A 25,322-nucleotide genomic window follows, 5' to 3' on the forward strand; every position below is an offset into this window, starting at 1 on the left:
TGAGTATTATATTCAAATGTTTTATGGTTTTTATTTGAGATTTTCCGACTTGTTCCACACCCATGAGAATAATCTCATTTTTGGGTCTATGAAACGAGAAAAGAATCTAATCTAAAAGAGAAGTTAGATTTCTAACCAAGGATGCTTCAGTTATGCTATAAATACCACTCGGAGGTGTCAAACGGGGGGGTTATTGTGTATGTATTGTGTGTTGAACTGGGCCCCTAGACACAATGGAGAAGCTTCATCCCCGCCGTAGCCCATAGTGGGTCTCAGCCCCACAGCAGGCTACAGTAGTCCAGTCACCCACCTGGAAACATCTCATACCAAATGTTATCATGATAGACTAAAATTATGGTGTACGCATACGTGGGAACAGTGTTTGAAGGCAGAAGGCACTTCCCATTGTACTGCATTTTCTTTGTATTTTATTTACACTTGGAGTATATTAAAAATGATTGCTTAAATGCCACTGCATGTGCTGCAACTACTTTTTCTGGTCCCTACAGGAGCCATAGAGAGGGAACTGTGATATATTCTTAGACTGCTACGTAATTGAGGTTCCTTGAACTTTTTAAATGGCCTTTTGCAGGAGGGTTGGTGTCTTGCCACAAAGCATCTGCTGGTTCAGGTTTTTCACCACTTCTGTGATGCCCTCTTGTGTGTCAAACAAACCTGAGACCATTTGTGATTCTGTTCTTTGTTTATGTTTGTTAGATCATAGTGGCTAGAAAGCTTATAATCAGAGGGAAACTGTGGACACTTTCAACATACTTTTTGTGATGTGAATCAATAATTTGTCTCCTAGACTCAAATCATGCAGTAGTTAGTCATACCTGCAAATAGAAATCTTGCTAAAATCTTCCAGCTAATGAGTAAAAAGAAAACAAAGATTAAGAATTTAAAGTGAGACTAGTCTGTGGGCATAGATTTCCAGAACAATGTCTACATGAGCCTATCTTTTTACCTTTTTTTATTTGTATGTGTGTGTGTGTGTCCGTAAGGTATATATATATATATATATATATACTTTTTTTGGGTGCTACTCTTACAATAATAAACTTTATTGGTTAAAAACAGTCTTGGTTGCAATTTTAGTTTGTTGTTTTTTTAGCAACGTGTTATGCCTTACTTAGGCATCTTCAGGTCATCTACACAGAAAACAGAGAGAAAATACATCTATTTAAGAATCGCTATCGCGTTGTGCAGACTTGGATAACCTATAAGCATGTATAAACAGATCACCTATTGAAAGAGCAAATACCTTAATTTGGTATTTCTTAGACGAATCCTTTAGTCAGTGTAGACAAGGGCATCGTCGAATATATCAGGCCACCATCACCTTCATTAAACTCAGTATGTTTGCCTGATATATTAGACGATGCACTTGGCTACCCTGACTAAAGGATTCTTCTAAGAAATACGAAATTAAGGTATTTGCTCTTTCAATAGGTGCTCTGTTTATACATGCTTTTAGATTATCCAGGTCTGCACAACGCGATCGCAATTCTTAAATAGATGTATTTGTTCTCTGTTTTCTATGTAGATAACCAGAAGATGCCTAAGTAAGGCGAAACGTGATGTTAAAAAAATAAAAAAATGAAATTGTAACCAAGACTGTTTTTAACCAATACTGTTAAGCACTGGTTTGCTGTATGCCACATATGGATTGGAAGAGTAATGAATTTGTCATTAATAAAAACAAAACGTTTACAACCTAGGAAATATGGATACCAGAAATTAAAGATAAATGTCATAAAATAAGTCAAATTGTAAAATACACAATATTTCTCGTTACTTGAGTCCATGATAATCATAAGCAGAAAAACATACATTAAAATGTCACGTAGAAGATAAGTTTGTTACTTAAAGGGACTTTGAAAACACGTGCCAGACACCATATAAAAGGTGTCTGCTTATGTCCATTCTGTGCTAAAATATGGTATTTAATTTTGTGGCAGTACAGCATACAGTCAAAACTTTGTGGACGCAGAAGAATGTTAAGATGATGAAAGAGCTAAAAAGGTTAAAAAAAGACCAAATATTCAAGAATAGCATAATGATTTTATACAACTTTGAAGTACCTTTTAAACTTCCTTGCAGCTGAAACTGCTTGTGCATGTAATGGAGGAGATAATGTACTAGGTATAATATAACCCAGAAACTGTTTCTTGTCTTTTAAGGACAAATATGTACCAGAAATATTGTGTGGAAATATGTACTCTTCCATACAATTTTATCAGTGTACTTATCATGTTTGCATATGTACAAAAATGGTGGAAGGGAATCAGTAAAATGAATGTATTATACTTTCAAGCAATAGAACCCCATGGTTATCTCGAGCAGCTTAGATAAATTTCCAAATTGGTGCATCCAGTTATGGGTGCAATGTTTCATATTCCAGTTAAATGATTTGTATAATTGAAATTATGTGATCAGTTTAAATGCTGCTTGCACACAATTCATTTGTTATAGTGATACATACTGCTACTGGAGCATACACAAATCAAACAGTAGAACAGAACTTTTAGTTACCTACAGCACATGTAGTATTTATTTTAATCATTAATTTAAGGAATAGAAATAGTTGTTAAAGACACACAACTTGACTGTAATTATAATTTTTAATTTGCTTTGCCAATGTATTTTACTAAGCATTGTCACAGGCCAAATCATAAATGAGAAAACATACTTGATACAAAATGTCACACATTGAGCTATTAACACAAAACTGTTCCTCACAAGTATGTATGTTAGAAAGTGGCAATATAACTGAATTTCATAAATTTTTAGAAATGTGAAATGACCTTTTCAGACTGTTCCTGTGTGCCAGCATAAACTAGGAGTGAGAAATCTGCAATAGTGCACAACTTAACAGGTGCTGTAGTATCCCATCAACCACTCTTTCCACTTAATAGTTAAATGGTGTGCCATGTGTGGTTCACATGCACTTATACAGTTTCTTGAACTGTTTGAGGCAAAGAGCTTTTTTTACTTGTAAAAGTGCACTTTTTTGATGTTGGTGGTTGTTGCACTGTTTGCAACTTGCGTGATGAATGATGGGAACGGAATACGAAAAATTTTCGGTCTCGAATCAGAATGCCCATTTTGAATTCCCTATCCGTCTTGAAAAAAGTTTGCTGGTGTTTTTTAGTATATAATTTAATCACAATGCCACTAGCATTCATTGGTTTCACCAACTCTCAACCGAACTCTCAGAACCGATCTAACCAAGCCTTGGGTTAAACTATAGGTCAGTCTGTCAGCACATCTAGTTTTCTCTGTACACCAAATAAATGCGAAAATCACTAATTAATCTTAAAATTCATCATAAACTGACTAATGAAAGTCATTGTGGTGCTTTCCATATTGAAAATAGAAGCACTCAATTCGTATCTTCTGCCAAAAGAAGTCAATGGAGTCATTGATTCTCACTGGCCATTGTATACTATCACGCGATTAGCTGTGACCAACATTAATAAATTCACAACATCTTTATGCAATGCAAGAGCCACTGATTCTGTAAGTGCGATTTAGCCATTTTGACCTGTATCTTACCAGCAGTCTTTTATACAAAACAGAATTTTTGTGCATTGCAATAATCTGTGGGAGAGTATTAGAATAAGAAGTTTGTTGTCTTATAACCTGAAAGTTTGTGATTCACAACAGTACTATACTAAAATCTACCTTTAGGATAATTTTTGTTGTGCATTGTAACTACAATATATAGGCCTAATTTAATAACACATACTAAAAGAATGAATGATTATTAAAAAATTTGTAGGTTTACATATTTCAGTTCCTTTTGCTACGTCCTGCTCAATTAACAATTTTATCATTGAAGAACCTGTCTGCTGAATAATAACACTTTTGGACCAGTATGCTGTACAGTTAACATTGTTACTAAGCCATCATATATTTTGCTACTCTGTTTTATTTTTAAAAAAATGCCACAACTTACAGTTCATACACTAGTTAATTAAAATTGTAAGGTCTCTGGTGTTATATCCCATGCAATAAAGTACAAAATATACAGTTTTACACAATATAGTGGCAAATGAGATTGGTGATAACCATGGATTGGCACCATCTGAAATCATAAATTTTGTGGGGGTTTAGTAATTTAGGGTTAAAATAATTTTCTGCTCTGAGAATATTTTCTATTGCCTGAAGTAATGACACTCCTTTTTTTTCTGTCTGTTAGGTATGGCTCAAAATATTATTCAAGTAAACAAAACCAGACAAGTGTGAGTAGCTCTTGTGCTCTGAGGGTTCTGTACAAACTTCATTATGTGTGTAGGTAATAGTAATTATTTTGTGCCGCTCTGTGGCCTGGTACAAGTCTTTCTATTGGACGCCACTTTGGCGTCTTGAGTGTCCCTAACATATCCCAGTTATCCAACCAATAAAAGGGGGACCTACAGTTTAGTATAAAATCTGAACCAAATGTTGCTTCTGGTTACTCCTCACATAGTTAAGAGGTGAAGTTGAGGTGAAAACGAAGACAAAAAAAATCTGTGGCCTGATTGAAATTCAACCCATCTTTTTCCAGGCACATGATTTACCGCAAAACCATGAGGCCCAACGTGTATGTAGGCAGTAAATGGCAAAGAAGTTGTTTTTTCTGTGATATAATTGAACTTCAGATTAACAGTTTTAGGATTTTTTTACTTTATTTATACTATGAAATCTTGCTTTTGCCTAATTTTATGATTCTAGGTCAACGGAAAGGACACTTTACAGTTTGATGAGTGACTGTGTAAGTATCAAAATATGTGACATATCTTGTGTCTGCATTGAATTAGAACCTTAAAATTTTCACTCCTCCAGGGACCATAGACCTTAGTATGTTACATAAATTTCATCGTGATACATCTACCCGTTCTTAAGAAAAAGGGTTTCTGAACAGTCTCCCTCTGCGGGTCCGGGGGTTAGAATAGGCCTGAGGTATTCCTGCCTGTCTTAAGAGGCGACTAAAAGGAGTCCCACATGTTTCGGCCTCTGTGATGGTCCCCTGTAGGGTTTGATCTCCATTTTTCAAAATTTTCCCGAAGAGCGAGCCAATTGGGGAAGGATGCTTTACATGGTGCATCGTGTCCATCATGCACTGAGACCTATTGCGTCATTCATCGATGTGGACCTGAACTTCTGGCTCATTCTCCAACTGTTGGGTGAGGTCACTCTCTTTGGTGTGTATTTTTCAATCAACTGTATGGTATCATTTCCTGCGCTGACGATGGACTTGTTTGCTTTGTTGCACTTAATATCCACCAGCCCATGGTGGTGGGGCCGCCATGCACCATGTTGGTTGTAGCCCCCTGACCATACAGGGATTGCTCTGCTGATGCCTGTGCGTTAACTCCCTACATACGCTAAGGGGTAGATGCCCATCCCCCTGGGGGGCACTGGGACTCCTGGCAATGGCCATAGTGCCAGGTGGTCTTTGCTGCAGCTGGGTGGTGCCCTTGGGAAGGGCCCCTGGTCGGAGTGGGTGGCATCAGGGCGGATGACACGTGATGAAGCATAGTACATCATCTTTTGCTGGTGGTCAAACACCAGCAGTCTCTAAGCATTCATAGGCTCAACGCACATAAGTACGACCCTAAATCATTCCTCTCCCTGGCTGCACCATAGGAGAAATGTCAGGCTAAGGATGGCAGTGTCTCTTACTCACCCCAGTTTCTTGTATGTTCGAGAGCTGATGGGGAATCTTTCATGATGATGAAGCCTCAGTTTTTTGCTGAGCATTTAGAGGACAAGTTATGGAGGTGGAGGGCTTGTCCAAAATGAGATCTGGGTCAGTCTTGATCAACACAGCATCCTCTGCTCAGTCACAGGCTTTACTTACTTGTGACAAGCTGGGGGATGTTTCTGTAACCATCACGCCCCATGTATGTAGTTACAGCATCACATCCCAGTACTCCATGTGCCTCACCTCCCATATTTATCAACTGTGAAGAGCACCATTCGCCTTGCTCGCCAGACTGCAGGATTCACCAGAAAGAAAGGAAAATCGTGGAGTACAAGACCCTGGACTGACTGACCTACACTGAGGCAAAGAGGAAATTTGAACGCCTACATCCTGTAGCATGACATCGTCTTATGCTGCTGCTCAAACAGTTCTAGCCCCATCAGCTCCGCCAACCCAGGTCACCTGTTAGAGCCAGAAGACTACACCTGCCCCCTTGATGGTTGGGGTCACTTCCCTCCCTGTTGCTCCTGCACCACCTACTTCAGGAGCAACACCCTCCCAACCATTGGGGATGTCCATCCCCACTTCTAAGCCGGAGAAGCATACAAGTTCTTCAGCTGCTCTTGCTAGGAAGGGGTCCCTTGGGTCACTCCCTTCCCAGGTTTCTGCTAGTGGGAAAGATGACACCCGCCAGTGGCTGAAGGGCCCAAAAGCAGCTGGTCACAGGGCTTCACACTCATCCTCAGTCCCAGAGACTGAATCAGTGAAGTACTCCCAGCCAGGGAAACCCAAGGAACAGTGATAGAAATTCAAAAAGAAGGTCCCCATGACCAAGGGAATTGCGGTGGCACCCACATCACCACTACCTCCAGGCTCTGCGTCTGTGGATGAGGTGGAGATAGTGGCATCTGTTTAGGAGCTAGATCTCGCTGGACCCTCAGACGATTGGATATAGATGGCTCAGGCAAAAAGTCGGTGGCATCAGGTGACCCTGAGAAGTAAACTGTACCATTGAATGTTCCGTGCCTTCCTAGTCTAACAATGATGTTGTCTTCCAGTGGAATTGTGGCGGCTTTTTCCACTGCCTGACTGAGCTACGGCAACTGTTAAGCTTTACACCTGCTATGTGCATTGCCCTCCAGGAAACCTGGTTCCTGGCTGTGCGGACCTCTGCCCTCCGCCGCTATAAGTGGTATTACAGGAACCATAGTGACTATAATTGAGTCTCAGATGGAGTTTGCATTTATGTCTTAAACCCAGTCTGTAGTGAACATGTGCCCCTTCAAACACCTCTTGAAGCTATGACTGTCAGAATAAGGACGACGCAGGAAATAACTGTCTGCAATGTATATCTTCCTTCAGATGGTATAGTATCCCTGAATGTATTAGCTGCACTCATAGATCAACTCCCTAAACCTTTCCTACTTTTGGGAGATTTTAACACCCATAACCCCTTGTGGGGTGACACTGTGCTTACTGACGAGGCAGAGATGTTTCAGTTCGACCTCTGCCTCTTAAATACTGGGGCCGCCACACATTTAAGTGTGGCTCAGGGTAGTTACTCGGCCATTGATTTATCAATTTGCAGCCCAGGACTTCTCCCATGTATCCACTGGAGAGCACATGACGAACTGTGCGGTAGTGACCACTTCCCGTTCTTCCTGTCACTGCCGTGGCATCAAGCCCCTGTACGCCTGCCCACATCGGCTTTGAACAAGGCAGGCTGGGAAACTTTCACCTCTGCTGACACCATTGAATCTCACCCACTTGGGAATATCGATGTGATGGTTGAACACGTGACTACAACAATCGTTTCTGTGGCAGAAAACATGATCCCTCACTCTTTAGAGAGTCCCCGGTGAAAGACAATCCCTTGGTGGTTGCTGGAAGTCGCTGAAGCAATTAAGGAACATCGGTGAGCTCTACAGCAGCATAGTGGCAACCTTCCCTGGAGCACCTCATAGCCTTTAAAGAGCTCCGTGCTCCTGTTTGCCAACTTATCAAACAACGGAAGCAGGAGTGTTAGGAGAGGTATGTCTCGACCATTGGGTGTCAGGGCAAAGATCAGACGTGTTTTCGGATACCAGACCCCAACAGGTGTTCCCGGTGTTAACATAAATGGCGTGTTATCTACCGATGCAAACATGATTTCTGAACACTTTGCTAAGCTCTATGCTCGACCCTCTGCGTCGGAGAATTCCTCCCTGTCTTTCGCACTCTAAAACAATGGCTGGAAGGGAAAGTCCTCTCGTTTACTACAGGCTACAGTGAATCCTATAATGCTCCATTTACAGAGTAGGAGCTCCTCAGTGCCCTTGCACATTGCCCCGACACAGCTCCTGGACCAGATCGGATCCACAGTAAAATGATTAAACATCTGACTACAAATGACATCTCCTCATTGTCTTCAACCGGATCTAGTGCGTTGGCATTTTTCCATCGCAGTGGTGAGAGAGCACAAGCATTCTGGTGCTCAAACATGGTAAAAAACCCCTTGATGTGGATAGCTATCGGCCCATCAGCCTCACCAACATTCTTTGTAAGCTGCTGGAACGTATGGTGTGTTGGTGGTTGGGTTGGGTCCTAGAGTCACGTGGCCTACTGGCTCCATGTCAGGGCGGCTTCTGCCAGGGCCACTCTACCACTAATAATCTTGTGACCCTAGAGACTGCCATCTGAACAGCCTTTTGCAACACTTGGTTGCCGTCTTTTTTGATTTACGAAAAGTGTATGACACAACCTGGTGACATCATATCATTGCCACATTACACGAGTGCAGTCTCCGAGATTCACTCCCAATTTTTTTATCCAGAATTTCCTGTCGCTTCATACTTTCCATGTTCAAGTTGGTGCCTTCCCTAGTTCCCCCATATCCAGAAGAATGGGGTCCCACAGGACTCTGTATTGAGTGTCTCTATTTTTAGTGACCATTAATGGTCTAGCAGCAGCTGTAGGGCCATCCGTCTCACCTTCTCTGTACGCAGACAACTTCTGCATTTCATACTGCTCCACCAGTACTGCTGTTGCTGAGTGGCGACTACAGGAAGCTATCCACAAGGCACAGTCATGGGCTCTAGCACACGGCTTACAGTTTTTGGCCGCAATGTCGCATGTTATGCACTTCTGTCGGTGTCGTACCGTTCATGCAGAACCAGAACTTTACCTTAATGATGATCCACTCACTGTAGTGGAAACATCTCGATTCTGAAGTCTGGTTTTTGACACCCAATTGACTTCGCTCCTTCACGTTTGCCAGCTTAAGCGGAAGTGCTGGCAGCACCTCAATACCCTTCACTGCCTGAGCAACACCAACTCGGGTGCAGATTGCTCTGCTGCTGCAGCTCTACCGATCCCTTGTTCAATCCTGCCTTGACTATGGGAGTGTGGTTTATGGTTTGGTGGCGCCCTCAGCATTGCATTTACTTGACCCAGTGCACCACTGTGGCGTTTGCCTATCGACAGGAGCTTTTAGGATGAGTCCGGTGACCAGCAAGCATCCCTGTGGAAGCCGGAGCGCCTCCATTGCAGGTTAGGTGTGCACAACTGCTGGCCAGTTACGTAGCACGCATTTAAAGTTCTCCTGCACATCCGAATCACCGTCTCCTTTTCCCACCCACTGTGGTTCACCTACCTCATCGGCGGCCCAGGTCAGGGCTTCCAATTGCAGTTAGTGTCTGATCCCTTCTTTCTGAACTGGAGTCCTTGTCTTTACTCCCTATACTTGAGGTCCATTCATGTACACCTCCATGGTGTACACCTAGGCCGCAGCTTCACCTGGACCTTTCACATGGTTGTAAGGACTCAATTAACCCCGTGGCTCTCCGCTGCCACTTTGTCTCGATTCTTGAAGGGTACTGAGGCCACGAAGTGGTTTACACTGACGGCTCAATGGCTGATGCTCACAGCGGCTACGCGTATGTCCATTCAGGACATATTGTACAGCATTCCTTGCCCGATGGCTGCAGTGTTTTCACTGCCGAGCTGGTGGCTATATTTCGTGCTCTTGAGCACATACTTTCAAGCCCCAAAGAATCGTTTGTTGTGTGTACTAACTCCTTGAGCAGCCTACAAGCTATCAACCAGTGCTACCCTTGTTATCCTTTAATGGCATCCATCTAGGATTCCACCTATACCCTGGACCAGTCTCATTGTTCAGTGGTGTTCGTGTAGACACCAGGACACGTCGGCATCCCAGTTAACACACTTGCCGACACGCTGGCCAAACAGGCTACATGGAAACCACTTCTGGGGATGGGCATCTCTGAACCTGACCTGCACTCTGGCATTAAGCAGCAGTGTTTTTCGGCTTCGGGAGATGGAATGGCTTAACAGTACACACAACAAACTGTGTGTAATTGAGGAGACTACGAATGTGTGGAAGCCTCCCACGCTGGCCTCTTGCAGGGAATCAGTTGCTATCTGCCAGCTCCACATTGGCCACACTTGGGCGACCCACGGTTACCTCTTGTGCCATGAAGACGTGCCTCAATGTCAGTGCGGTGCCCTGTTGACAGTGGCCCATATTCTGGTGCACTGTCCCACTTGAACTTCACAGCGATGAAATCTTGGGTTACGAGATGTGTTGCTGCCCATTTTATCTGACAGTGTCTCATTGGCTGATTTAGTTCCACATTTTATTCGTGAGGGTGGGTTTTATCATTTGATCTAAGTTTTAGCGCATGTCCTTTGTCCGTCTGTGTCCTCCACCCTAGTTCATTTAGGGCGGAGGTTTTGATGTGTTGCAGAGTGGCTGGCTTTTCCTTTTTATTCTCATGATCGGCCAGCCACTGTAATCTGCTTTCTTGTTTTACTCTCTTGTGTTTCTAGCGTCTCTGTTTTCTTGTCATCTTTTGTTCTTTTTAGTGTTCCTTACCATTCATCCGTTCTTGTGGTTTTTCCTTTCTTTCATTTTGTGTTATATGTCTCGTCTATTTTATTGCAACACTTGTGGCATTGTTTTATTAGGAACAAGGGACCGATGACCTCGTAGTTTGGTCCCTTCCCTCCTCTTTTAAACTAACCAACCCACCTGAACAGTCGGACAGACAGATGGACAGACAACATAGTGATGCTACAAGTGTTAAGTTTTTACTGATTGAGGTACAGAACCCTTAAAATGGCCTCAGTTGTATTTATTTAATGTTAATTTTGATAGCTCTTTTGGTCATTAGGCCACCCTAGGACAACACGTAAGGCAGCAGCAATGTAGGCTTTGAGGTAACACCAAATGATATCAGTCACACATTGGGCATGGGACTGACACCACTCAGTACTACCTTGTAACCCTTGTCACTGTTGTCATAAATGTTTTCTGATAGTGGTCTACTGACTGAAGGTGTAAAAATATTGACATTAAATAAGCACAATTGAAACTGTTTTTTATTATAAAGACATAATAGTTGCTGTAGTTCCATAGACATTATGTCTAAAACTGTTAAAACATTTTAACATGCAATCCTCAATTCCAAATCTTGCTAGACTGTGGCAGAAGTAAAGAATGGTTTTAAACTGTTGAGAGCTTTTGATAAGACATAGAAATTCTTACAGTTTTTTGAGACTTGGCTATGCATTAACTAATTCTTTGCACAAAAAGTTGAAAAAAGTAGTGCTTATGTGTTTTTTGATTAAAAGTTAATTTCCTCAGAGATGACATTAAATTTTTAATGGAATATCCCACTTGTCTTGCTACAAACTTTTCAAAGATTTTAGAAAACACTGCAAGAAGAGAGACAAGATAGCAATTTACCATGTCTTCTTTGGAGGCTTTTGTGAATGAGGGCTTGACCTCTCAGATGATAGATTTTTGGTCATGGACAATGGGCCTGCTATTTTACCAAAAGCTGCTTTAAGAATCTTGGTGCTATATCATTTCATCACAAAGAGTTTATATTTATAACTGTAAATATTTTTCACCTATTTACCTTTCACATTATCAGATTTAGTAGAACATTGTCACATGCTTATTAAAAAGCAATACATGTTCATTTTCTAGATAATAAGCTACGCTGCCATAATATTTTGTTATAGTTATGAAGAAATTGTTGAATTGTTTTGGTATTTAAACAGTATTCACAATTATAATATCTTGTATCTTAATTTTGGAAATTTCTTGAATGGTGGCTTTAATCCCAAGGTGGGAAATAAGAAATGCCCAACCTGCCTTTGATTAGAAACTTCTTTTTGGATTAAAAATGTGTGTCAGACTGAGAGTTGGAACTGGGAACTTTGACTTTTGTGGAAACAGGACCTTTGCCTTTTGTGGGCACAAGTGTCTGTGAAATTTGGAAGATTAGAGATGGGACACTGACAGAAGTAAGGCTGTGAAGTTGGGTCATGAGTTGTGCTTGAAGAGCCCAGTCGAAAAGCACTTGCATACAAACCACCAAGGTCCCAGATTTGAGTCTTGGTCTGGCACACAATTTTAATCCATAAGAAAGTTTCAAGTTGGTGAAAATTAATTCTGCCTTTGATTCTTTTGCTTGCTTCCAAATGAATTTATTGTTTGCCAGTTCTTTTCCTGCCTCTGCAACCTTCTTAAATATATTTTTTACATTTATTAACATAATTTATAAAGTCAAGACATATCCAGATCTTGAGGGAATTTAGTTTCTTGTTTGTTCTGACTTAATTAGGGAGACAAAACAAGAGCGCTCTTAGCCCTGTTGCCCACACTGAAACTAAATTTATTGTGTTGCATCTCTACCTGTCATCCTAGTAAAGCCAGCTAATACTCTTAAAGAGTAGTTGGAGACCCTTTACTAGGTCTTTGTTGGATGCAGTCTCTTCATGAATTAGTGACACAAATATTTTGTGTCTTTTGACCTCCAGTGCTTTTATATTAAATGTTCGTCAGTTTTATTCTCCACATCACACAGTCTGCACTAACGAGCTTTTTGTTTTCTTTACACCCATCGTGTGCAGGTGTTTCTGAAGTTCCCATGCCCAGTCACTAGATCTACCATGAGTTTAATCTGCCTCCTGTTCAAGCCCATGATTACGGAACTTCTTGTAAAACATGGCTTTCCATCATTAGCTATCCATGTTTTTGTTTCTGGATCATAGTCCAATATTCTACCTGCTACCTCTTGTGCCATCTACATAGTTAAGATTTTACTGTTTTCTTAGCAATGCTTAAGACAGGTTCTGGTTCAACAGACAGAGCTGTTGCCTCTGTCCTGGCCAGCGTATTAGCTTGTTCATTGCCACTGATTCCTGAGTGACCAGGGACCCTAGCAGGTTTACCCTGATGTTTTCCCCAAGCCTCATAATTCTACAACAATTTTTGATCTCGTTGCTGAGGCTGATAGAGATTTCAAAGCCCTTTGCATAAAATACCATAATTCTTATTGCAGAGGTGTATATCCAGCATAAGCTCATGAGGCTTAGACCCCACATTTTACCACAGGCTCTTCTGATACACATGAATGCACCTTTTGCCTTGTAACTTACGTTCTTAGTATGCAGGGGGATATTAGTTTCACATCCGGTACTTCACTATTCCTTCTACAAGTAGAATTGCGCCAAAGAGCTTGAGATTCCAGTATGTGTCTTGGATATGACTGCTCATGAATGGTACTACAGCAGTTTTACTGGAACTGACCATGATCCTGTTTCCTACACCAGTTTTGCATAGTGCCATAGTACAGCGGTGCAGGTCTCCCACATTGTTACCATACACTCTGTCAAGAATCATGGGGCTTCATTTCATTTCCATTCCATTTCCTCATCTTTTACTGTGCTCCATAAGAAGAAATCCGGCGGCGTGAGGTTTGGAGAGTATGCAGGAAACTCGATTGGTCCCCTGTGTCCTATCCGCTGGCCTGGCACATTGTGATCCAGGTATGCTCGTACGCCCCTATGATAGTGCGACGGGGCGCCATCTTGTTGGAAATAAAACTCATCATTACCATATAATGCATGAATGGCAGGGAATATGGAGTCAGCAAGCATTGTTAGGTACGTTTCTCCAGTAACAGTACCTTCGCAGCGGAAAGGTCCAATGAGTCCCCTTGCAGACAAACCACACCACACATTTACATCAGGCAAATTCACATCCTTTTCAACTGTAATGTGAGGATTATATTCAGCCCAGTACACACAGTTGTGCCTCTTGACAGTTCCATTGAGTTTGAATTGGATTTCATCCGACCTTCGATCTGGATCGTCGTCTCTTAGCTGTTGCAGCAGCCTTGGAATGTACGCACGAAACCTGCCTTTCTTCAGAATGCGTAGCACACTACTAGCACTTACATTACCCTCACGTGCCGCTTGCCTTGAAGATTTTTGAGGCGAACGCTGAAACATTTCCAAGATTGCAGTTGTGGAATCATTACTTGTAGCTGTACGAGGTCACCCTGATCGACCTTTATGCACATCACACACTGTTCCATGAATTTCGAATTTCTCATCGACATGTAATTGTTAACCTTGAAGGTGGTTCTGTACCATACTCACTTCTCCACTGTCTTTGAACCACAGCTACATTCTCAAACTTCCAGTACCACTTAATTATCTGCTTCCGCACTTCAAAGCTCAAACACATGTCTGCCATGTTCCAGTTACTTCCTTGCCACTGCTACCACTTGTTGAAGAAACATAACATTACTTTCTCACAGGTATTTAACCTTGTAAATTGGGAAATAAATTGTCTATGACAATTCAAAGTGTGTATACATTTTTTTGACACACCCTGTATGTAGGGTTCTGAGATCGGGGCCACGTCCACTTTCTTTCGTCCCAGAATGTGACCCAAGATGGGTGTTGCCCACTTACTGTCATGCAGATTTTTCTGCAATACTTCCAGCCACGAGCTTGCCATCATTGTCACTTCTGATGATCTTGATCACTGACTGTAACCTGTGAGAAAAATAGATTTTTAAGTCTTGCTCTGGTATTGCCATCAGGGATTTCTCACCAACTTTTGCCACAAGGTTTGTTCATCAGACGCAGCATTCTAGTTAATTATCCAACAGTCCTCTGTTGAGACTTCCTGGTTCTGCACCCATATTTTCTTGAACAGTGTCTTTGGAGGAACATCCTTAAGTAGACTAAGCACCCAGATTGATATCTTTAGCCTTGAAGAGTTCATCTACTGTCTTGACCAGCAGCTTTGCCTCCACCTGTGGAGATACCTCGAGTACCATCCATCTCCTTCTGCCAGTCTACTGTTCCCATCTCATCGCAGATGAAGTTAAGAGCACCTTTATCCAAACATGACCTTGACTTGTGTTTTCCCCACTATTTTTCACAGAGAGCCATCTGAACTATATCTTCCTGCTGTGCTATGATGTTAACAAGTTGATATACTTGTTGGGTTATCACCATCCTAAAAAAAAAAAAAAAAACAGAAGCACTATAGGTCTGTTTCCCTGTTTCCTGTCTCTGTTTTTTTCTCAATCCAGTTATCCTGGGAATGTATTAAATTGGAGGTATGAAAAAAGTATTAGAACTATGAAAAAAAAAAAAACAATAAAGTTTTCAGAAAAATGAAGGTTATGTTAATTTCATGTTTTATTTCTGTTTATATATAAGAATAAATTATGTCATACAAATTATGAATAAATACAAAGTTAGGATATGATTCTGTTGGATCGTATCATCAATTTAATGCAAGTGTCATATTCTCCAATATATGACAAAAACAGATGCACTGACCAGTTCCATTACTAGGTCTACATTCGAGGCCTTTTAATTCCTCCCACTTGCCCTTACAAAGCCATTCTTTGCTGTCCTTTTCTCTTTGTTCTCTTAGAAGTTTCCTCCTCTGAGCCTCAGGCAAGGCTTAGATCTTGATCTGATCCACTGGAAACAGCTTTCATTGGTTCAGCACCCACCGTTATAGTTTTTGAGATATCGTCAAGTCCTAAAGTTTTAGAAGGCGGCTACATGGGTAGCAGGGGCTGTGTGGTTTGAAATGGGTGGTCATTTAGGTTAGAGGGCATCGGGAAAGAACAAAAAGGTCTACATTATCAAAGGTTGCAGGGAAAATGCAGGATGTGGGTAGATGTAGGAACAATCAGTATTATTGTTGTAAATTTTGATTGCTGTTTCAGGCAAGAACTAGACCTCCAGGTGCTGATAGGAAGCACAGAAGCGTAAATGACACTGAAAGCTGCCTAAAGCCAATTTTGTTTGTTTGTTAGTATTAGAAGTAGTTTATTTTGTAGTGAAATTGAAGTAGGACAGTTCCTGTGAGCTGGTGTGGGTAGAGACTATACTTGATAATAGGAATCCATATATACGTGTGTGTGTGTGTGTGTGTGTGTGTGTGTGTGTGTGTGTGTGTGTGTGTGTGTGTATGTGTGTTTCAGGAGATATGACCTACACAAATACGTTATTGTACAACACACAGTTCAATAGGCGTAACGGAAAGCGTTTCTGAAGAAGAGAAATTTGTTAACATCGAATATAGATTTATGTATCAGGAAGTCGTTTCTGAAAGTATTTGTTTGGAGTGTAGCCATGTATGGAAGTGAAACATGGACGATAACTAGTTTGGACAAGAAGAGAATAGAAGCTTTCGAAATGTGGTGCTACAGAAGAATACTGAAGATAAGGTGGATAGATCACGTAACTAATGAGGAGGTATTGAATAGGATTGGGGAGAAGAGAAGTTTGTGGCACAACTTGACTAGAAGAAGGGATCGGTTGGTAGGACATGTTTTGAGGCATCAAGGGATCACAAATTTAGCATTGGAGGGCAGCGTGGAGGGTAAAAATCGTAGAGGGAGACCGAGAGATGAGTACACTAAGCAGATTCAGAAGGATGTAGGTTGCAGTAGGTACTGGGAGATGAAGCAGCTTGCACAGGATAGAGTAGCATGGAGAGCTGCATCAAACCAGTCTCAGGACTGAAGACAACAACAACAACAACAACAACATCATAAATCCTGAAATGCATGAAAAAAAAGCTGCCTCATGCATGAAATGTTAATACTGTTCCTCACAAGTGACTGCCAATCAAGCTGCGTGCCTATGGAGTATCATCTTAGTTGTGCAAATGGACTAATGATTTCCTGTTGGAAAAGAAACAGTTCATAGTAACCAATGGAAAGTTGTCGAGTAAAACAGAAGTTATATGTGGCATTCCCCAAGGAAATTTTGTAGGCCCTCTGGTATTCCTAATCTATGTAAATGATGTAGGAGACAATCTGTGCAGCTCTCTTGGATTGTTAGCTCCCGATGCTGTCATTTACTGTCTAGACAAGTCATCAGAAGACCAATTCCAAAATGATTTAGACGTGATTATCTGTATGTTGCAAAAAGTGGCAATTGATGACTCCAAATAATGAATGTGTGTGTGCATCCACATGAATATTGAAAGGAATCTTAAATTTCAGTTACATGATAAATAAGACAAATCTAAACACTGTAAATTCAACTAAATTCCTAGGGATTAGAATTATGAACAACTTGAATAGGAACGATCACATAGATAATGCTGTGGGGAAGGTGAACCAAAAAATGTGTGTTGCTAGAATTCATAGAAGACACAACAGGCCTATTAAAAAGACTACCTACACTACACTTGCCCATCCTCTTGTGGAGTATTGTTTCATTGTAAGGTGTCCTTACCAGATAGGGTTGACATAGGACATCAAAGAAGTTCAAAGAAGGGCAGCTCACATTGTATTACCGTGAAATAGTGGAGAGAGTATCACAAATATGACAAGCAAGTTTGGATGGAGTCATTAAAATGAAGGTGTTTTTTGTTACGTCAAGATCATTTCAAGAAATTTGTTGCCAACTTTCTCCACCAAGGGTGAAAATATTGTGTTGACTCCTACCCACAGAGACAGATATGATCATCATAATAAGATGAGAGAAACCAGAAGTCACACAGAAAGACTTAAGTATTCATTTTTCCCATGCATTTTTTGAGACTGGGAGAGTGGAGAAATACTCTGAAGGTGATTCGATGGACCTTCTACCAAGCACTTAATTATGAACTGTGTAGGAGTTATGTAAATGTAGTTATGTTACTGCTAGCATAGCCTTCAGCTTCTTGTAAACATGCAAACTTCTCCATTTGCTTCTTCAGTACTGTGGTAAGGTGGTTTCCACTGGAGAAGAATTTCTTGTTAAATTACTAATATTTTATTTATTTTGGAGGCAATAAGTTAAGGGAAAAAAACGACAGTCTTTTTACTTTTGCATAGCAGCAAGCAATTGTTGGATTATATTTCTTCACTTATGAGCTGTCTTGCCTATAAGTATACAAAAGTTGTCTAGCTTGACGGGTGACAGGTTTTTCTGTTTCAAAAATTATATTAACAATGCAAATGTTTGGTATAGTGAACATAGAAGTGCAGAAGAGTGATACACTAATGGCTCATAATAGTTGTACTGGTTCAACTATCTCTGCCACACACAGTGCACATGCAGCTTGTTTTGATCATTAGTCAAAGAGTAATGATTTTATCACTATGTCTTGTCATAGTAAGATGTTAGTAAATTGAAACATTGTCTGTGAAATAATTGAAATAAAATTACAAAGGAACAAATGTTGCCAGTACTTATCCTCAGTAGCTAAAATTTCCAGTACTGCTGATAGACGTGTAAAAAAGTAGAAAAACTGTTCCTAGTTTTTGGAACTGTTAGCTCCTTTCTAAGGGAGATAAATTAATAACAGCCCTCAAAGCCATGAATAATTTTTTTTTTAGTAGCTGAAATTCCCAATACTGCCAAGAGACAGACAAAGTATACAGCTTTTGTTACTTAATAGGTAGGACAGGTCATAAATAAGAAAATACAATCCAACAACTGCTTGCTGCTAAGCCCAAGTAAAAACCATTATTACTTCTTTTTTTTCGTTTATTGTTCCCAAAATAAAAAAGGTTAGCGATTTAATAAGACACTCCTCTCCAGAGGAAACTTTCTTACCATAATACTGAAAGCATCAATTGGCAATACTGGGAATTTCAGCTACTGAAGATAGAAGCTGGCAAGTCATTGTGTCCTTGTAATTTTAGTTCCTTCAAGTGAATTTTTCTTTTGGTACTACTACTACTACTACTAATAATAATAATAGTAATAATAATACCATTTGTAATGGTTAAATAATGATAGATTAGTAATAAATAATGAAGAGTATTTGCATTGGTACCATACCTAATACTTGAGATGTTCGTTATTTGTTTCAGAAGTGAATTTAAGAATAAAAGAATAGGCTGAAATGAAAAGGTTCATGAGGATATTGACACCAGTAGTTGACAAAATAGATCCTGAGAAAGTGAAGAGAGCGAGGGCTTATCAGAGGTTTACGCAGCTGGTAGATGATATTGCTGATGTGTCTACAGATGTAATCTACAAAACAGATTCAGGTCAGTTGTGTCTGTGAACTTCACATTCCTTTAGAATGTAGTGCTGTTGAATGGATGGGTGTAATAGAAAAATTGCTTTACAAAAGAGAGAGAGAAGCACAGTCATGATTAGAGCCAAACCAGTATTAAAATGTGTAAAATGATTAAGTTGCTGTTAATTCAGACAATAAAATCAGTAGAATAAAATGTGTTGTATAAAACATTTAAACAATGGAAAATCCAGGATGGAATGTAACAATACCAGAGAAGGAAAGTTTCTACTCACCATATAGCAGAGATGCTAAGTCACGATAGGCACAACAAAAAGATTCACACAATTAAAGCTATTGGCCATAAGCTATTGGCCATTGAGGCCTTTGTCAGCAACACACACACACACACACACACACACACACACACACACACACACACACACACACGTAAACACAACTTGCACACACATCTGCAGTCTCAGAGAGCTAAAACCACCAACACAGTGGGTCACTCCACAAATGCTGTTGATGTGTAACCCAGACCGATGTTGGAAGCAGCCGCCTCGACGTATGACGGACATGAGAGATGATCTGTCAACATCTGATTTTGGGGACCTATTACTGAACTGTGGCAGACGATGCATTTTATAGTCCTGAATTTAGACTAAAGTCCTAACCTAACCACAACCTCATAATGTATCCAAGAAAATGGCTATCAGCAGTCTGTGGCAGAACTAAAATCATGGTCACTTTGTTCATGGTGTTTAAGGCTAATGTGTACGAGCAAACTCAAGACAAAAAAAAAAAAAAAGTTTCAGCAATAAAAGCAAACTGTAAATTCTCATTGTCTTTGGTTACCTGAAACTCTTCACAAGGCTACATGGCCTGCCACTTTACCAACGGATGAGCAGTCCTGGTTGGCACTTAGCTGCTGTTTATAGGCGACACAAACAGATCCGAACAAAAAAAGAATGATAGGAAGCTATCATGCTACGCCTGACATGTTTAAAAGTTTCGTCATTCCGACTGTTGATGCTCATGTAAACGTCAGTGTATAGTAATGGCATGTACCTCGTCATGATGTGCTATACCCAAGTGAACTTCTGGCCAAATTAGTCTTCTGAATAATTAATTTCAGAGAGGGTGCAATTGTAGAGGCCCACAAGTTCAGGCATTCTAGCAAAGAGATTTTACTAGTGTCACATGTTTTTGTGATCTGGAAAATTAGAGAAGCTTTACATCTAAGTTTTACTCTGTGAGATCTAAAAAGAAAATTAGATAATGGTGCCTTCCAACTACAAAAGGTACCATATTGGTCAGCTATTAGATACCTTTGTTAGTCATTGCACAGGACTATTGTTGCAACCCAGGATACGAGGACAGTGGGAGAGCAGTTCGTTGAGGGACAATAGGCTTCCATTTTCAGGTCAGCTGTTAGTCAGAAGCCATTGTCTACAAGAATGATTGTGTGATGCAAAAACTTTAAAAACTAAATTAATAAATATCCTGCCACTGCTGTTTGGGACAAAAGAAGAGAGTTTTTTTTAAGAAAAGTCATACTGCAAGATGTGGTAATAAAAAAAAAAGTGCCCATTGCACAGTTTTTGCCTGAGTGTGTTGTAGTGACAGTGAAATTTGGTGTAGGTCTGTTGTTGTTGTTGTTGTTGTTGTTGTTGTGGTCTTCAGTCCTGAGACTGGTTTGATGCCGCTCTCCATGCTACTCTATCCTGTGCAAGCTTCTTCATCTGTGAGTACCTACTGCAGCCTACATCGTTCTGAATCTGCTTTGTGTACTCATTTCTTTGTCTCCCTCTACGATTTTTACCCTCCACGCTGCCCTCCAATACTAAATTGGTCATCCCTGGATGTCTCAGAACATGTCCTACCAACCGATCCCTTCTTCTAGTCAAGTTGTGCCACAAGCTCCTCTTCTCCCCAATTCTATTCAATACCTCCTCATTAGTTATGTGATCTACCCATCTAATCTTCAGCATTTTTCTGTAGCACCACATTTCGAAAGTTTCTGTTCTCTTCTTGTCTAAACTATTTATCGTCCATGTTTCATTTCCATATACGTGTGTTAGGAAAAAGGATTCTTTTCCTGATTTGGGATCATATCACTAGTATTAGTCAATAGCAAAATGAACCTAGATGTTATTGAAAATGTATTAGACAACAGAATGTTCCCTGTGCTGTGATAATAATTTGGAATTTGACCTTTTCTTAACAACATGATCTAATGCTACTGCCCAAAAATCAATGAAGGTCTTCCACTTGAAATCGCTGAAACTGAACAAGGCCTCAGAGCCTGGTGGAATCTTTGTCAGGTTCTGTACAGAATTTGCAATTGAGTTAGCTCTATTCTTAACCATGATATTTTATAGAATCTCCAAACTAAACCTTATGCCCAGTTGTGCACAGTGTAAACATAGCTCTTAAGAAGTTGATTGCTGTTGTATGATTTTGTGTTCTGTATCTACTGTAAGTGTTATATTGTATTACATTTAGCTTCACCTTTCATCGGCAGTATATATTGTCTGTATTTTTTTTGTAAATTCTCACTGTTTTTGAGTGTGTTACATGAGATGTGTTACATGAGATTCCGAGGTTAGTACCTCGGAAAACCTAAACCTTGAGACTTTAAGTTCCAAGTAGCTTCAGAAAGTAGTAAATTTTATGTCGGGGTTCTCTCTTGTTATGAAAGAAATTCCTTTGTTGGATGCTATTGTTTTGTTTCTAAAGAGGGCATGTAATCCTTGTATACTCGTTATGAATACAGAAATTTAAAGGGAATCAACATGTTTCGATTAAAATTATTTATTTGCTGTTCTGTAAAACACTGCACCCAATCACAGTGCAGTCCAACCAGAATACTGTTCTCGGAATGTGATGAATTAGTGGTTGTTCACAACAACTGGAAATCTCCCTAACTGCTGTCAGGCATTTGGAAACTGCTGCAAATGGGAGTATTGGAAAGGCAGCTGAAAGACACATACCAGAAATGTCAAAGTCATCTCTCCATATTCCTAACCAACAAGTCTGATGGGCTGTCTCCCACTGAAACTGAAATGTACCCAATGAGTTAGACTTCACATGTTGAGAAGTGTGATGTGTTCTCTGTCAGGGGGAAGTAAGCATAAAAAGGGTTGAGATCTGTCAGTCATCAATTGTTCAAAAGTACAGTGGGTAATCTATCTTTACTACTGTGATACAATCGAGGATTGTACAAGAAAGTGAAAACTCTAGACACTTAGAACTAACAATGAATACTTGTGTGTGCTACTTCTGCAACAACATCAGTCCTTCATACATGTGGTGAAAGCGGTTGCAGCCAGAAAAATTATGTAGTTACCATACGCTATGTCTACTTCATCAGCTTCTCAGTTTGCATGCACTCTGTTATCTTGCAACAGTCATGGAATGTATGTCATCTTGTCATAATCATATAAGGAAGTCTCATTTGGCCATTGTTCTAGCAGTGCCCATCCATGAAGCAAATATTCACAAACTCTTACTCTGTTGCTGTTTGTCTTTGGAACAAGCTGTCCTTCACTCTGGAAAATTTACACACACACACACACACACACACACACACACACACACAGTTCTCTCAGTCGAACAATAAAGCAAATGCTCCATTCTTCTCCTAGTGATACTTCCTTTCTCTTTCCATTTCTCAGCCAATCGTGTCATTTTCTTTCCGCCTCTTTTCTCCTTCTATTACTTGCATTCTCTTCCATTTCTCCATCACTTCCTTTCTCACGCACTCTGACATCCATGAATGCCAGTGTCCTCACTTTAAATATACCTGTCTGTAATTTGTCTTTGGAGTACAACTTTTAATGAATGAGTATAAACTGACATTTTCGTCTGCGGTAGCTAGTACAGTTTCCACTATTTATGTATACCTATTTCAAAGTGATTGCTTCCATCTTTTAAAGAGGGTGGTGAGAAACAGCATGAAAAACTTGTAAGGGTGTTCCAGTGTAGCTTGTGCTGAGAAATAAAAATTTATACATTGCTCCAATTCCAAGTCAATTAGGATTGAAATTATCCAACCAGGCCATTGTGCACACAGATTCCAGCAGCCTTCCAGATACAATTAATGTCAGCTCTTTTCATAGCATAAATGATAGCACACAAGACTGCTTCACCTTTGACTCAGATGCAATCCTTACTGCCATCCCATGTCCAATTTTTGTATCACTTTCTTTGTTTTGATGACGACGAACAATTCGTCGCCGACGTGAATGACTGATGGCCAGTGCTAAATAGAAACACACAAATCTCTTCTTTGCATATACAGCTGGTTTGTTAGTGTAGTCGATATGGAGCTGACTGCATAGTCTGGGTCTATAATGACTAAAATAATTAGAAGTCGTTGGTAAAAAATAATATATTGTACTTAACTGGTGGTACAGGAGTCTTCATAGTCAGGAGGAATATAATTACAAACAGAGAGCTCTAGAGGCATCACGTAAGCCATACTTTAACTAAGCACCTTGTTAGAGGTTGCTTCCTATCAGCTGAAGGCTATGCTACTTTCCTACTTGACGTCTCGAGCAAGAGTGGCCAAGTGCACGCTAGATACTTGTTGCAAGCCGTGGATTGGTGCTAGTGGTGCCAGTTTCGACTCGCGGGTCCAGCGATACTAGTATGGACCGCGGCTGACAACTGCAATCCCTAACAAGTGCGGTATCGAACGTTGATACCACATTCTCGTTTGGTTCTAGGAAAACAAACAGAGAACATATTTTTCGACACCATCTCTGTAGGCCATCTGAATTTGCATAAGCAATGACTTGATTGTCTACCTTCAGTGGTAATTATCTCAGAAATGGTGCAATATATCAGTTTTATCATAACAATTATTTTTCAGCACAACCTACCCTGCAACACCCTTACAAGCTTTTCACACTGTTCGTGACCACTCTGTATAAGATCTCTTAATGTACCATAATGAATGTAATGTATAATAAGAGGATTGCTTGGTCAGATGAAACAGGGGGCCTGATGGCCCTAATCTTGTCAGAATAAATATTTCCAAATCATGATTTTGTGTTTTGTGTATCTGTGTGTCTGTGTTTACAGCGTGATTATAAATGAAGTTAAACTTTCAAAACACTGTAGAAATAACACCACTGGGCAGAATGACATCAAACTGCAACGGAATATTATTGGAGAAGGGGTAAAACATATGGCAAAAGAAAAAAAATAGCGTGAAAATTGATCAATAGATGGCACTGTATGTGTCAGAATATGTAAATGAAAACACTGGTCATGCGCACGACCCATTGAAGTTGGTATAAACACGCTGGGAACACAGCTTTTCTCCTTTCGTGTTTGCAATGTTCGCCGTGACTGTCTCAATGCAGGATCGTGTTCTGCTTGTAAAGCTGTATTACAAGAATGATGACTGTGCACACGTCGCTCTGTAGAAGTTCCGGACACTGAAGGCTTTGAAAAAGGGCATTGGTCTGATAACTGCCGTGGGTCTGGGGAAAAGATTCAGATATTCGAAAATAAGTGTTCTTTTGGTGTGCAACCTGGTAGAGGGAGGAAACAAATTGATTAAATGTCAGTGGAAGCAGTGGCCACAGCAGTGCAGGAGGAGATGAGTGGTGGTGTACAAATGTGTAGTGCACAGACAATTGCCCGAACATTGGACATACCCACAAGCACGGTGCATAAAATCCTATGAAACATTCTTCTTTGCTATTCTTTCAAAATTACCCATGTGCACGAGTTGCTTCCTGTTGACCTGCCAGCAAGAGAGACCTTTGCTTTAGAATTTCTTGCTCACATGGAAGTGGACAGTGATTGGCCGTGGAAGATTTTGTGGACAGATGAAGCCCACTTCCATCTGACAGGATATGTCAATACACAGAACTGTCGAATATGGAAACGGAAAATCCACACGCATATCAACCAGTACCACTTCATCCTGTAAAGGTCACTGTGTGGTGGGGATTTGTGGCATCATTTATCATCGGGCCATATTTTTTCGAAGAGACAGGTGCTTCCGGTCCTGTTACCTGTACCGTCACTGCTAAGCGCTAAGAGTGTCTTTTGCACAACCACGTCATTCCATCTCTCCAACAGTGTGGATGGAATTATTTTTATGCAAGATGGCGCACCTCCACACGTTGCAAATCCACTTAAGCAGCTGATGAAGCGCCATTTTGGAAATGCTTGGAAATGCTGGAATTATCAGCCGCCATTTCTGTATGGCCTGGCCATCCTGATCACTTGATCTTAATCTGTGTGACTTCTGGCTGTGGGGATATCTGAAAGATGTTGTGTTCAGTGTTCTGATTGCAAACATAGCTGCATTGA

General features: G+C 40.5%; 1 protein-coding gene across 2 annotated transcripts in view; it reads left to right on the plus strand.

The window, feature by feature from the left end:
- The window catches only part of LOC126323887 (nipped-B-like protein A), a 486,440-nt gene that overhangs the window by 2,069 nt on the left and 459,049 nt on the right, over nucleotides 1–25,322 (plus strand). For both annotated transcript variants that reach the window (XM_049994805.1, XM_049994812.1), the window contains exon 2: nucleotides 18,835–19,014. In XM_049994805.1, coding sequence (XP_049850762.1) covers nucleotides 18,867–19,014 — 148 coding nt within the window. In that variant the 5' untranslated portion in view covers nucleotides 18,835–18,866. The remainder of the gene's footprint in view (nucleotides 1–18,834; nucleotides 19,015–25,322) is intronic.

This window comes from Schistocerca gregaria, chromosome 2, assembly GCF_023897955.1.
Source record: "Schistocerca gregaria isolate iqSchGreg1 chromosome 2, iqSchGreg1.2, whole genome shotgun sequence".
Lineage (NCBI taxonomy): Eukaryota > Metazoa > Arthropoda > Insecta > Orthoptera > Acrididae > Schistocerca > Schistocerca gregaria.